General features: G+C 36.4%; 3 protein-coding genes across 4 annotated transcripts; 1 reads left to right on the forward strand and 2 right to left on the reverse strand.

Moving 5' to 3' along the window:
- Window positions 1,012–2,563, reverse strand: LOC104702609 (14-3-3-like protein GF14 epsilon). The gene is made up of 6 exons (XM_010418496.1): window positions 2,487–2,563; window positions 2,042–2,351; window positions 1,861–1,948; window positions 1,662–1,771; window positions 1,347–1,495; window positions 1,012–1,257 (listed from the first exon to the last, which is right to left on the reverse strand). Exons 1-6 carry the CDS (start codon window positions 2,551–2,553, stop codon window positions 1,217–1,219), a joined length of 765 nt encoding a protein of 254 aa, XP_010416798.1. The 5' UTR covers window positions 2,554–2,563; the 3' UTR covers window positions 1,012–1,216.
- LOC104702610 lies at window positions 4,832–7,407 on the forward strand. Its single transcript, XM_010418497.2, has 4 exons — window positions 4,832–5,258; window positions 5,342–6,413; window positions 6,492–6,638; window positions 6,714–7,407. Exons 1-4 carry the CDS (start codon window positions 5,208–5,210, stop codon window positions 7,223–7,225), a joined length of 1,782 nt encoding a protein of 593 aa, XP_010416799.1. The 5' UTR covers window positions 4,832–5,207; the 3' UTR covers window positions 7,226–7,407.
- LOC104702611 (probable pectin methyltransferase QUA2) lies at window positions 7,613–11,992 on the reverse strand. Of its 2 annotated transcripts, XM_010418499.2 has the most exons (10): window positions 11,523–11,991; window positions 10,637–11,095; window positions 9,953–10,229; window positions 9,731–9,860; window positions 9,397–9,637; window positions 9,103–9,316; window positions 8,813–8,988; window positions 8,429–8,732; window positions 8,192–8,336; window positions 7,613–8,109 (listed from the first exon to the last, which is right to left on the reverse strand). In XM_010418499.2, exons 2-10 carry the CDS (start codon window positions 11,055–11,057, stop codon window positions 7,948–7,950), a joined length of 2,070 nt encoding a protein of 689 aa, XP_010416801.1. In that variant the 5' UTR covers window positions 11,058–11,095; window positions 11,523–11,991; the 3' UTR covers window positions 7,613–7,947. The 2 variants fall into 2 exon arrangements, with proteins under 2 accessions (XP_010416801.1, XP_010416802.1); XM_010418500.2 differs by lacking the exon at window positions 9,953–10,229 and having other exon boundaries at window positions 10,360–11,095; window positions 11,523–11,992.

Here is a 12,450-nt window from a genome sequence, read left to right on the forward strand (position 1 = left end):
AAAATGTATTGTCTCGACGTTACCTTTCTGTATTGTATACTTGTATAGAGACTAGAGAGGCTTAATTTGGTGGTACAATTTAAATCTTAGTAATTTATTTGTGAGAAAAAGTAGATGGCATCAATGTGATTACAAAAATCTTTGTACCCCGAAATCGAGAGGCACGTGGGGGTTAGTCTTTAATGTGAACATATAAGGTTGTGACAGTGTGTAGGTTGGGAAATTAAATTCGAGTATCTAACTATAATTTTCAATTATTATTTTTTTCTAGAAAACGAGAAGTATTTGACTGAGACAAAGACAGAAGAAAGTATTCGTCAATTTTGGTTATATGAGTCTTTTCTTTGTCAACGTTGAAGAGTCTTCTTGAATCTGCCAATATTCTCTAGAAGAAGAGAAAGAAAAGAAGCATTTTTTACACATAACTATTTGAATTTTAGCGTTCTTATTTTGGAAAAAAACTTGAGAAGAAAGGAAAACGTTCATTTCATCAGTTTAAGCGTTTGGTTATATATATTATAGTATGTTAATGATGGATAACCTAATTTTAATTAGAGTTTAGGACACGTTACGAGGACAGCCAATTAAAACCAAACTGGTAGATATATGTTGGTAGCTAAACTTATAAATACAGTATTTTTAGATGTAATTTGCATGTATTAAGTAAGTTATGCGTGGGCGTGGCCTTCATGTGTGTACTTTTATATACTCGGAATAAGTATGTTATGCTTTATATTTTTACGTTGATGGTTAATGATTAACTAAAACAGTGTTCGTACGAAATAATTATGAATAAAATGGAAATGAACGGAATGAAAATGATGGATGAATATGTTTGCTCCACTCACTAGTTCTTCATAAAACTATAATAAAGGAACAAATTTTCATAATGGAATTTTGTTTTTGTTTTATTCAAATTTATTCTGAGGAATCAATCAATGGAAATTTTAATCGTAAGATTCCACCTTTATCTATATCGTAAGATTTTATTGTCTACTAACAAGTTAATCATAGCCAAATGCATTACTTGTTCAACATTATTTAGATATGATATGAAAACATATTTAACCAAAAGCACAAAAAAAAGCCTATAGCACAGAAAGCTATAGGAGACTTTAAAAACAGAATAGTATTTATTAGCGTTTATAGGAGTTAACAAGAAGACTCCTAATCTCATACCCAAACCTCATCGACTTCATAATCCGAAAGACATGTTCTACTCGTCTTTCTTGTTTTTCGGGATTCCAGAATCATGTTCTGCAAAAATTCAGTTTTAGTTGATTAGTATTGTTCATAAAAATAAAATTGAAAACTTTCATCCCAAACTAAAAAGTAGTATGTATTACCATCGTGATCGTGATCTGAACTCCACACGGAAAGATTATGTTTCAGCATTTCTATAATAATTTTCTCCTCTTTGTATTTTTGCTTGTCATCAAGGCCATCGAGTTCGGCGATTGCTTCGTCGTAAGCTTGTTTAGCTAATTTAGATGCTCTGTATATTCAAATGGTTATACCACTATTATTACTTATAGCTCTAAGAAAGTATGCTTTTTCAAATTAATAAGCAATAAAAGTATATAATATATAAATAAATTTCATGATAGATTGTCTAAACACCGCTCTTAATTTATTTTTAAAACAAATGTGATATATGTTACCTTTCAGTGGAATTAAGGGTATCGTAACTGAACACAGAGAAGTTCAAAGCCAAACCGAGTCTAACAAGATTGGTGGGTGCTAAACTATTCTCTGCCAATTCCATTGCAACCTACAAAGTACATAGCATTGTTTTCCAAACTTACATATCGAAGAAAAGACAAAAGTTAAGGATAACAAACAGGATTGAGTGATGATGACCTTATATGCCTCAAGAGAATTGTCAGCATTTTCTTTACGTTCAGCATCAGAACCAAACTCTGCCATGTATCGATAATAATCTCCTTTGCTACGTATATTATACCAAGAAACTTACAAATAGATAACAAAAAAAAAAAAGTAGAAGAAGATAAAAAGATGATGGTGATGGAATGTGACTTACATTCTGTGGAAAAAGATAGTTGATTCCACATTATTGGTAGTTGATGGGATGAGATGAGCATCGATGAGAGACAAAATGTCATTACAAACATTGAAAAACTCATCTCTAACCATTTCTTGTTTTTCTTTTATCAATTTCACTTTCTGCTCATTTCCTTTCAGGTCTTCCACTTCTCCAATGGTTGATATTACTTGCAACGAATCTCTCCTATTCTCCATCACTTTCTTGTACCCAGTGGTTAATACGTCTATTTCCTCTTTGCTTAGCTCTATATCATACTCACACACTTTTCGCATCGTTTTTATCGTATCTACCACGACAATTTAAATTAAAAAAAAAAAAAAAATCAATACTATTACTCTTTATTAAGTCACGGAAACATGTAATAAAGTAACTAAAACGATATTTCTGTTCGTAAAGGACAAATATGTGAGAACATGTATACCATCATATCTTTCAGAATGGCAGGCGATCTTAGCCAAGTAAATGAGTTTTTCTCTTTCGTTCTCCATAACTTTGATATTCTATTTCTCTCGGTCTTTGTATACCAAAAAATACAAAGTTTGTATTAAATATAAGGGAGATAGAAAGATATTTTTTGTGTGTGTAAAATAAGCAATATATCTACATTTGTTTACCAATTAGATTTAAATTTATTATATCTAGATATTTGTCTTTATAAGAAAGATAAAAAGGTATATTTCTGTAAAAGGAACAATATTTCTACATTTGTTTTACAATTTAAATTTTGATTAAATATATATAATATTTGTTTTTAATATATGTAAACTGAAATATTTAGAAAAATATATTAAGATAAAATGTAGATGGAAACTAATCTTAGTATATTATGCTTCTATAGAAACATAAGTAAAAGAAGATTAGGCAAAAGTAAAGGTAGGTGGAGAAGTCCATATGCTAATGTACCAGCACTATAATATGGGCTTTTTAAAAGCCCAAAATTATGACCCAATAGAAGAGATTAACAAAATCGTAATGCTTTTTTTCTCTGTGTGATACCGTCTCAGTCGCCCTCACGGCCTAACGAGGAACGACCTTTTTTTTTTTTATTTTAAAAAAAAATCTTTTATATTTGTGGAACAATTATCTTAACCAAAATAATCGATGGGGCAAGTCGTCGGAAGTATCGTTATGTTTGGACCCATTCTTTAAATTTTGTTTAATACGGTGCGTAACTGCGTCATGTTTCCAAAATCTAATACTCCCTCCATTACATATAAACATATATAATGTTTTAGTTGAAACACGTATACAAAAAAATAGTTACTTTTTAAAAATTTAACTAATCATAAATAAGACTATATAATATAAAATATAAAATTAATCTAAAAGTTGCATAGAAAAATAAGATTTAATTTGCGGAAATAACACAAATATAACAAAATAATAGTAGATATTTTCTTTGGTATGTCAACGTAACTTGTAACGACACGTATAATCAAAAACAAGGGCAACATGTTTTTAAAACCTCATATCGCTTACGTCCACTTTGTAATTTTCTTACAAGTTACAACCGTTTGGATTTGTTTTGAACTACTAAGTTGGTGGAGATTGTGTAAATAAATGATATGTGATGTGCCAAGTTTCATGAGTTTTTTTTTCGTAAGAAAGTGAAAGGGGGAATCCTATAAACGAAAAAGCACTAATATATTTTAAATTACATGTATCTGATTCTTTTGTCCTCGTACAATAATGGAATATATATATAACCTGATTTTCATTTCTTTAATCTAAATCGCGGAATTACTGTAATTTTACGTTGCTATCTCTAATAATCTAATATCATTATTAATAAGTGCGGTTGTATAATGTATGCTGCATAAACCATATAATCTCCTAAAAAGTACTTTATATTATTGTAATAATGATGTTGGGATAAAATACTGTCATGTGTGGGTTGTAGTATTTTTTGTGTGTGTCCAAAACTGTCTGATTAGAGTGTGTGTTTTTGGTCCTTGAGGAGCATGTGACACGACAAAAGGGACCATTACTTGGATATAGTCTCCACCAATGATATCTAACCACGTCATTAAAACAGCTGCTTGTGTGATGGGTGGGATCCATAGATATCTGACATCGACGGTTAGCATTGAGTGGATACAAGGAGAGTCCATGTGAGATTGGGTGGACTACAAAGCATGAGAGAGTCGATGGTCGCCGTTACTTGCGGCTACCGGACGCAACAAACCGGACCTGATGCCTACACTTAAAATCCATCAGAATTAATTTCAAAATCTCTTACAAAAATTCAACACATAAATTTTGATAAATACTTTAAAATCATCTTGTAGTAACATATATAGTAGAAAATATATTTTTATTTTGTTTCTATATATGTGTTTAATCCAAATGATATGCACTTAGATTAGTTCGAATTCTGTAACAAAAAGGATTAGTTCTTATTTTAATAATCAAACTTTCAAAACACTGATTGAGGCAGCATTACCATAACCTAGAAAAGAAAAGAAAAAACCTAGAAAAATCGTATATCTTTCTGTTTATTTGTTTTTAATTATTTTTTTTTCCTCACCAACTAATCATGTTTCCTCAATGCATTAAGATTATTATTCTACCATTATTAGACGGAAAATATATTAAAAAGAAACTCCGTGTATTAGCCGCGGATTCATACTAAAATCCTAAATGCATAAAAAAAACACATAGACTTGGAATACATTAAAATTCTAGAAAGGTAAGGATATAAATAAAAAAATTATTTGGTTGAAAATTGAAAGTGAAGAAGGAATAATATAAAATACGTACACACATCTTTTTCTATGTCTTTAAGAGTTAGCGAAAACACCATAGATTTTAGTCACATGTGTCTCTCTTGCATGTTCTGTCTTTAACCCCGTCCTTTTCAATATTATCCTCCTCTCTCTTTTGTCTAGCTATCCTCTGTGTTTCTTTTCTTCTTCTTCTTCTTCTTCTTCTTCTTCTCTGTTTAGTGGCTGTGGTCGTTTGTATTGGTCACACAGAAACAAGTAGGGCGATCTTTAACTCTGGCCTACACATACGCGGATTCGGCGTTGGTCGGATCAAGAAGTGTTTCCTTTTTTTCCGGCGTCATTCTTTCTTCTATAGTCATCGATTTGGTGCTCTCGCAACTTCCAATAGATTACGGCTAAGTCTTAGTTTTCAGATAATGAAGATGTTACACTGCTTTGCTGGATTGATCAATAGGAAGAAAAATAAGGTAACGTATTTAGTATTCTTGTGAATTATTTTCCTGGCGAATTAATTTCTGCGTTGTTGAACTCGTTCTGTTGACTGAAACAGGGGGATTCAAAACCTCTGCCACCGAAAACACAGAGAATCCTTCAGATCAGACTTGAGGAGCCAGTGAAGCCTCTGGAGAATGACGAGACTAACATCGCAGGCTACGACAAGGACAGTCCTATCAAGCATGAGTCTTATGATGGCGAAGATGAACGCGACGACAAGGATTCAACGGACCGTGAGTTTCCTAAATTCGAAGATCAAGAACGAGGCAGAGCCGTTGAATCTCTTAAAAGCAAGGAGATTGTTAACGAAGTTACAGATACTTCTGAAAATGGTGATGATGATGAGGAAGGTGGACACGTTAGTGATCCAGGATTAGGCAGAGCCACGGCTTGGGTAGCTTCTCCTAAGCTTAAACGATCCTGCTCCACTCTCAGCAAGTTCAATGGCCGGTTCCAAGGTTCTGATCTCCATGACCTAAGAGAGAGCGTTCCAGTTGGTACTGAATCGGTGAGGTCTCATAGAAGTGCAGATAGAGTGATGCTCAAGAAACACTCGTCCATGCAAATACTTCCCTCTGGGAGCCGCCGGCTCTGGTGGAAACTGTTCTTATGGAGCCATAGGAACCTTCACAAACACCGTGTTTCGTTAAAGTCACAGCCTTTGAACAAGAACCATCAGTCTGGATATACCTCTGACTTTGCTGAGCCCAACCAATCGAGCCATGATGAAGAATCTACAAACAATTGCGCTGAGTTCACAAACCAATCATCAAACTTATGGCCTCGTCATAATCAGTGGGTAGCCTTCTCTGCTGAATCCTCTTCGATGAAACGAGTGGACGAGTGGGTAAGAGGCCTCGATATCGAAGCCACAGTTCTTCTAGACAACGAGGATAAGGATGTTTTGGCCAGCTTCCCAACTTCTCCTAATACAGAGAGATCACCTTCACGTAATGTGGTCGAGTCCGGTAATGTCACAGAGGCTATAGTACATGCAAACAGCTTAATCCAATCGCTGAGCAAATCCTCTAGTGTGGCTCACATCTCCAGCATAGGCTTGAAAGCGATCCCAAGTATCTCACATTTCACCAGCCTCAAGTCAATTGACCTATCAAACAACTTTATAGGTTAGACACTCTTGGTTACAAGGTTTTTTAAGTGTGTGTGTGTGTGATGCTTACTTAACATTGTTCTGTTTATTGCAGTTCAAATTACCCCTGCATCACTTCCAAAGGGACTCCACGCATTGAACCTGTCCAAGAACAAGATCAGTGTTATCGAGGGACTAAGAGATTTGTCACGCCTAAGAGTGCTCGATCTCAGTTACAATCGTATTTCGCGCATAGGACAAGGTAAGATTGAAGTCATTAAGTAGAATCCATACAATGCTTGTTTGCTTCATGTCTTAACCAAAAGCTATTGATCAGGTTTATCGAACTGTACACTGATCAAAGAACTATACCTCGCCGGGAACAAGATCAGCAATGTAGAAGGCTTACACAGATTGCTGAAACTCATTGTTCTTGATCTTAGCTTCAACAAGATCGCCACCACCAAAGCAATAGGCCAGCTCGTTGCCAACTACAACTCTCTCGTCGCTCTGAACATTCTCGGGAACCCGATTCAGAACAATATCGGTGAGGACCAGCTGCGTAAGACTGTCTCTGGTCTTCTGTCTAAGCTAGTTTATCTTAACAAGCAGCTCATTAAGCCACAACGAGCCAGGGAAGTTCTTAAAGATAGTGTAGCGAGAGCTGCGTTTGGTGGCGGAGATTCTCTGCACCACCGGCGCAAGAGAACATCCACCAAGAAAGCTGTGGGATCAGCCTCCCCTAGCGCTCACCACCGAGGCCATATTGGAAAGGGACGTGGATCTAAAAGCAGAAGAAGCCAACATCAGCTAAGGAAAACTTCAGCTGCAGAGACACCATCACATTGAAAATCTCATTTTTTTGTATGAAACTTATGAATTGGCCAATGCAAATAGATCTCCACCATAGCAGCTCCCGAGTCCATATCTTCACAAATCACATTTGTAGCTTAAACCAAGTCATCTCTGTTCTTTGAAATACAAAATCTGTTTTCTAACAAACAAACAAAAAAATGTTGCCGTTTCGTTTTCATTCTGTTTTTACTCTCATTGAGTTGATACGGTTCGTGTAACATGTAATTACTAACCAAATATATACCGTCCGGTTCAACTTAATCGTAGCTAATTCCGTCGGTTTGACAAGAGTATACATACTTTCAATTCCGGTACGGTACAATGTTGGATAAAAAAGATATCGGATACGGTTAACAAACAACCAATGAACCAAACAAGCAGTGAAAAATTTACCAGAAAGCTTTCCAACTTATTTCATAAACATCTTCACAAATATGAATCATATTCTTTTCGTCGTATAATAAAAAGTCATAGAACAAAAGTTATATAGTAAAAAAAAAAAATTCTAGATTCTGTAAAATGGGAACTCACGAAACCAGATAAAGAAATTTCACCGGCGGTCTTACGTCCCCGGCGGGATATATTTTCATTCTCTTTCTCCTTTCTTCCCCGTATCACCAACACAGTTTTGATTGATTCCAAAAATTGTGAGGCTTGGAACAAAAAATTAAAAAGTGGAGAGAAACACCTGTGTCTGTCTATGTTCTTCTTCTTCTTTAGAGCGATTGTTGTCTTTTGGTCAAAGGCTTTTGGCAGATGAGAAGTCTCTGTTCACTGCTGCTTTCAACCTCTATCACTCGAGCCTCCCACTTCAACTGCGTTATCATAGCTCTCGCCTTTTCCACCAGAAGTGCCGTGTCACGGATGATCACCCATCCCTGCACCAAAGTTCTTTCATTAGAAACCACCTCAAGAAACGATTAATAATCTTTCTTTCCAAAAAGTATACAAATTTCGTACCTCTGGACGAAGTAATCTGTCAATCTCTGTGAAGATAGCCATGAGCGAACATGGACTTCTGCGGCGCTGAGTTGTCTGAAGCGACAAGAGATTGTCTGCGTGCACCAGATCATATGTTCTCGGGTAAGTCGGGAATGGCTCACACCTGAAGAATAAAAAGAGATGTTCATGTTCAGAAACATTCATGACCAAATTTTGTTTTTTTGTTGCTTCCAACAGACTTGAGGACGGACTCACCAGTCGTGCAAAACTCCGACTAAGCCACGGTCAAGGATCATGGGGAGGTGGTTAGGTCCAGCTGTTGGGACCACGTTCATCACCCATACTGATTTCTTTGCTTCCAACAATGCGGAATTGAGACCACCGTATTGAGCATTCATATCCAATACGTTTCTGAGCATGTTGTAAGGCGGTGATGGATCTTCATCGCCTGGTCTCTTGGGATGATCAGAGAATATCAGAGGAGACAAGAGAGACCAGTATTCTCTTACTGTTATTTTCCAGTTCTCAGCATCCTCTCCAAGCACCTCCGGGTGAAGACCTGAACAAAAACCAACCCCAGGAATCAAAAACTGCAGACAATATGGATTCAGAAGCAATTGTGTAACTAAGGAGACTAACCATATAGTGAAAGTTCAGTCTTGTTCATGTTAGATCGGCTAGGCCATCTTGTCCTGCCTTCAATGGGAATCCACCTCCGGCTACGTGTTCCACCAATACACATCTGAAGTGGCCTGTAATAAGGAGACTCAACGTCGTGCCCTTTGGTACACACAGAAGGGCCTACCCCAGGTTTCCTGTTTATAGGAAAAGCATCCATATTTAGAAGACTTGATAAAACAGCCATATATGTAATGAATGTAATCCATATGCAGATTCTGTAATACAATATTGGTGTGTGCGTCACTGACCGGGAACTATAACATTTGGTTTTGATTGTCTTTCTCCAGACAACTGTTTCGTCTTGCTGAGGTAAAATAGTCCAACAGATGCTTTCAGCAAAATCATGAATAAAGTTCCATCGTTTAAGATTCTCTTTGCTACGAGCGTTTGTGAGCGGAGATGTCCAAACAAAGTAACCTCCGGGTTTCAGAACCCTGTCGACTTCCACAAGGAGAAGGCCATCTGCAAAGCATATTAACAGCACTGTAAAGCAATGCAACATATCAAAAGGAAAGATTGTTGGATGTTCATAAAATTGTTACCTTTCTGGTCCCAATCAATGCCACATCTTAAGCAATGCAACATATCAAAGGAAAGAGAAGGATATGGCAATTGCTTTGATATAAAAGAACCAATCATTGCAGGGAGACCCCTTTCGAGGGTTAGCTGAACTTGGCTACCCGAGGCTTCGTAGTTTGCTATGCACATGGTTAAAAGTTGTTTGGAGAGTAGATGTGCACCAAAGCTACCATAACCACATCCAATATCCAAGATAGTTCTCACCTGAAACGACGACATTAAGAAGAAAATAGCGAATAAGAAACTGATCTGACTGAGAAAGATAAAAAGATCAAGTCTTTCAAATTTGTGACTTACACCAGCTTCTATGAAGTTATCATTTTTAATCCCAATCATTTGGGCGATCTGATGGGAATAATCTTCAACCTCATCAGACATAAGAGATGCTGAACGAAAAGATATCTGGTCATCTTCCATCATCATCATTCTGTAGAAAAGGCCAAAAAAACAACGAAGCTCAGCAATGGAACAAGTCAAACTTTAGCAAGAGAGAGACCCAAAGAAGCAACAAACCATCACCTCTTGGTTATACTACCAGAAGAGACAACTTCTTGAGCACTAATCTTAACATTAGCTAACCAGATGACATCTTTACCAGTGGGCCACCTAAGAGGAACACGATATTTCACCGGTGGCAAAACCAAACATTCTTGCTTTGATCCAGGGCCACAAAAGCGATCAATCTCATCACCGTTGGAGTAACCAAGAGCAAGATTCTCAGAAGCATTAAAGCAAGGAACAAAATTCTCAGAAACATTTATATTACAATAATCCAAGTCCTTCCACCTATTAGGACCAAGAGAAATCTCCTCAATATCCAACAAGTCAGAAACAAGCTNGAAAAGGCCAAAAAAACAACGAAGCTCAGCAATGGAACAAGTCAAACTTTAGCAAGAGAGAGACCCAAAGAAGCAACAAACCATCACCTCTTGGTTATACTACCAGAAGAGACAACTTCTTGAGCACTAATCTTAACATTAGCTAACCAGATGACATCTTTACCAGTGGGCCACCTAAGAGGAACACGATATTTCACCGGTGGCAAAACCAAACATTCTTGCTTTGATCCAGGGCCACAAAAGCGATCAATCTCATCACCGTTGGAGTAACCAAGAGCAAGATTCTCAGAAGCATTAAAGCAAGGAACAAAATTCTCAGAAACATTTATATTACAATAATCCAAGTCCTTCCACCTATTAGGACCAAGAGAAATCTCCTCAATATCCAACAAGTCAGAAACAAGCTGCTCCTGTAACCTCCTATAGTTGTGATATACATGACCTCTGGAAGAAGTGGAAATAGAAATAGTCCACCAGAAAGATCCAGCAAGAGCAAAAACCACAATAAGAACCAAACTGATCTTAAGAAACATGAGCATCAATCTGTGTCTGGTCCTTGCAGTATAAGGATCAGGAGGGAAAGCGTTGTCGCCGCCGTGCTTGTGGTTACTACTAGTAAAGAGGAAAGCAAAAGGAAACCTCAAGGTTAAGTGGGAATCAGTAGTAGAACGACCACGAATCAAATCTTCTTTATCGGTTTTGTCTTTCATTTGAGAGTCTCTTAGATCATCACTGCTATCAGAAACTCGTACTCCAGAGATGCCACGCTGTAGTGGCATCGACATTTTCTTTTCTGTTCTTTTTAGCTATAAATCTAAGATCCCTGTAAAAAAAAAAAACACCCAGTTTTACAGAGAGATTAGCAGGTGGAAAAAATAAAAATTGAAGCTTTACGAATAAATTTAGATTGAGCTGAGTATATAAAATATTTGTAATCAACGATCTCAGCAACTTGAGATCACGCGTGTCGAATTTAAACAAACAAAAAAAAAAAAGATTCCAACTTTACATAAACAGATCCACGAATTATGAGCAGAGAAGAGATGAAATGGTAAAAGTATTGAGCACAGATGGAATCAGAATCAGCTCGAGGAATCCAAGTAAACTCGATATTAGATAAAGATCAAGCAACTTAGAAATCGAAATCGAAGGACAACCCAGAAAAATTGGAGAAAAAAAAAAACCCCATAGATTAATCCAGAAATCAAGGGGGAAGAAACACCCCAAATCAAGAGAAATAAAAAAGAAACCTTTGTGTTTTTTTTTTCCTTTTCAGAGTAGTGTTCTTGGTGCGGAAGATACGCACTGTGTAATTTACACAACGACCAGATTAAAATTTCGTTTTTTTTTTCTTTTCCCTCAAGAAAAAAAAAATGGAATTTTTGAGAATTCGTGGCTTCTCTTCTCCGCTGTGGGCTGGGAGAGATCTTGTATCTCTCTCTATGTATTTTTTCTAAAAGAGTTTGGAGGAGAGAACAGTGGGAGGGAGGGAGGGAGAGAGAGAGAGTGAAGAAGAAGAAGCAGAGCGTCGTGGAGATTTTGTATGGATCCAAATCTCGACACAGCTCGTGAGAGGAGAGAACTCAAAATAATAATTTTAAAGGAAAAAAAAAAAGCAAAAACCCGAAATTTGTTTATATGATGATAGAATTAGAATTAAAGAAACACTTCCGTTGGCAAAAGCTCTCTTCTTCTTCTCTCTATGTGGGTATTTGTTATTTATTTAATTTTTTTTTTTTTTNNTTTTTTTTTTTTGGGGGGGGGGGGGGGTTTAAAAATAATTAGTAAGTGTTGTTTGTTTTGTTTGGGTGTGAGAGCGTATTTAAGGGAGCAAAGAAGAGAAGCTTCCCATGGATAGATGTCTAATTAACTACATAATCGTATTCATTCACGCTCTGTTTTCTTTCTATTTTTAAAATTTTCTTGACCTCTCTCTCTCTCTCTCTCTCTCTTTCTCTTTCTTCTCCATGAAGACAGATCTTGGCGGTGCATAACAACAAATTGTATTTATTGACTCTTTTTTAATCCCAATTAGACTGAAAAGAAAAATTAGAAGATGCTTAATAATTAATGGAGTAATATTTTCCCTTATATGTTGGATTAAACTATCTATAAAATACAAGTCGTTATTGGACCGGTAGCACAAAAAAAAAGAATACCACTTACTAGTATGTGGTT

Source organism: Camelina sativa, chromosome 7 (assembly GCF_000633955.1).
Source record: "Camelina sativa cultivar DH55 chromosome 7, Cs, whole genome shotgun sequence".
Classification (NCBI taxonomy): domain Eukaryota; kingdom Viridiplantae; phylum Streptophyta; class Magnoliopsida; order Brassicales; family Brassicaceae; genus Camelina; species Camelina sativa.

Excerpts from the sequence above, each read along its gene's own strand:
- LOC104702611 (XM_010418500.2), bottom strand. The coding sequence starts at position 11,057 with ATGTCGATGCCACTACAGCGTGGCATCTCTGGAGTACGAGTTTCTGAT. Across the intron at positions 8,733-8,812 it reads GACTGAACTTTCACTATATG|GTCTTCACCCGGAGGTGCTT; the intron begins GTTAGTCTCCTT and ends GTTTTTGTTCAG. Across the intron at positions 8,337-8,428 it reads GTCGGAGTTTTGCACGACTG|GTGTGAGCCATTCCCGACTT; the intron begins GTGAGTCCGTCC and ends TTTATTCTTCAG.
- LOC104702609 (XM_010418496.1), bottom strand. The coding sequence starts at position 2,553 with ATGGAGAACGAAAGAGAAAAACTCATTTACTTGGCTAAGATCGCCTGC. Across the intron at positions 1,949-2,041 it reads ACTATCTTTTTCCACAGAAT|CAAAGGAGATTATTATCGAT; the intron begins GTAAGTCACATT and ends TAATATACGTAG. Across the intron at positions 1,496-1,661 it reads ACCCTTAATTCCACTGAAAG|AGCATCTAAATTAGCTAAAC; the intron begins GTAACATATATC and ends TTGAATATACAG.
- LOC104702610 (XM_010418497.2), top strand. The coding sequence starts at position 5,208 with ATGAAGATGTTACACTGCTTTGCTGGATTGATCAATAGGAAGAAAAAT. Across the intron at positions 6,414-6,491 it reads CCTATCAAACAACTTTATAG|TTCAAATTACCCCTGCATCA; the intron begins GTTAGACACTCT and ends TGTTTATTGCAG. Across the intron at positions 6,639-6,713 it reads TATTTCGCGCATAGGACAAG|GTTTATCGAACTGTACACTG; the intron begins GTAAGATTGAAG and ends GCTATTGATCAG.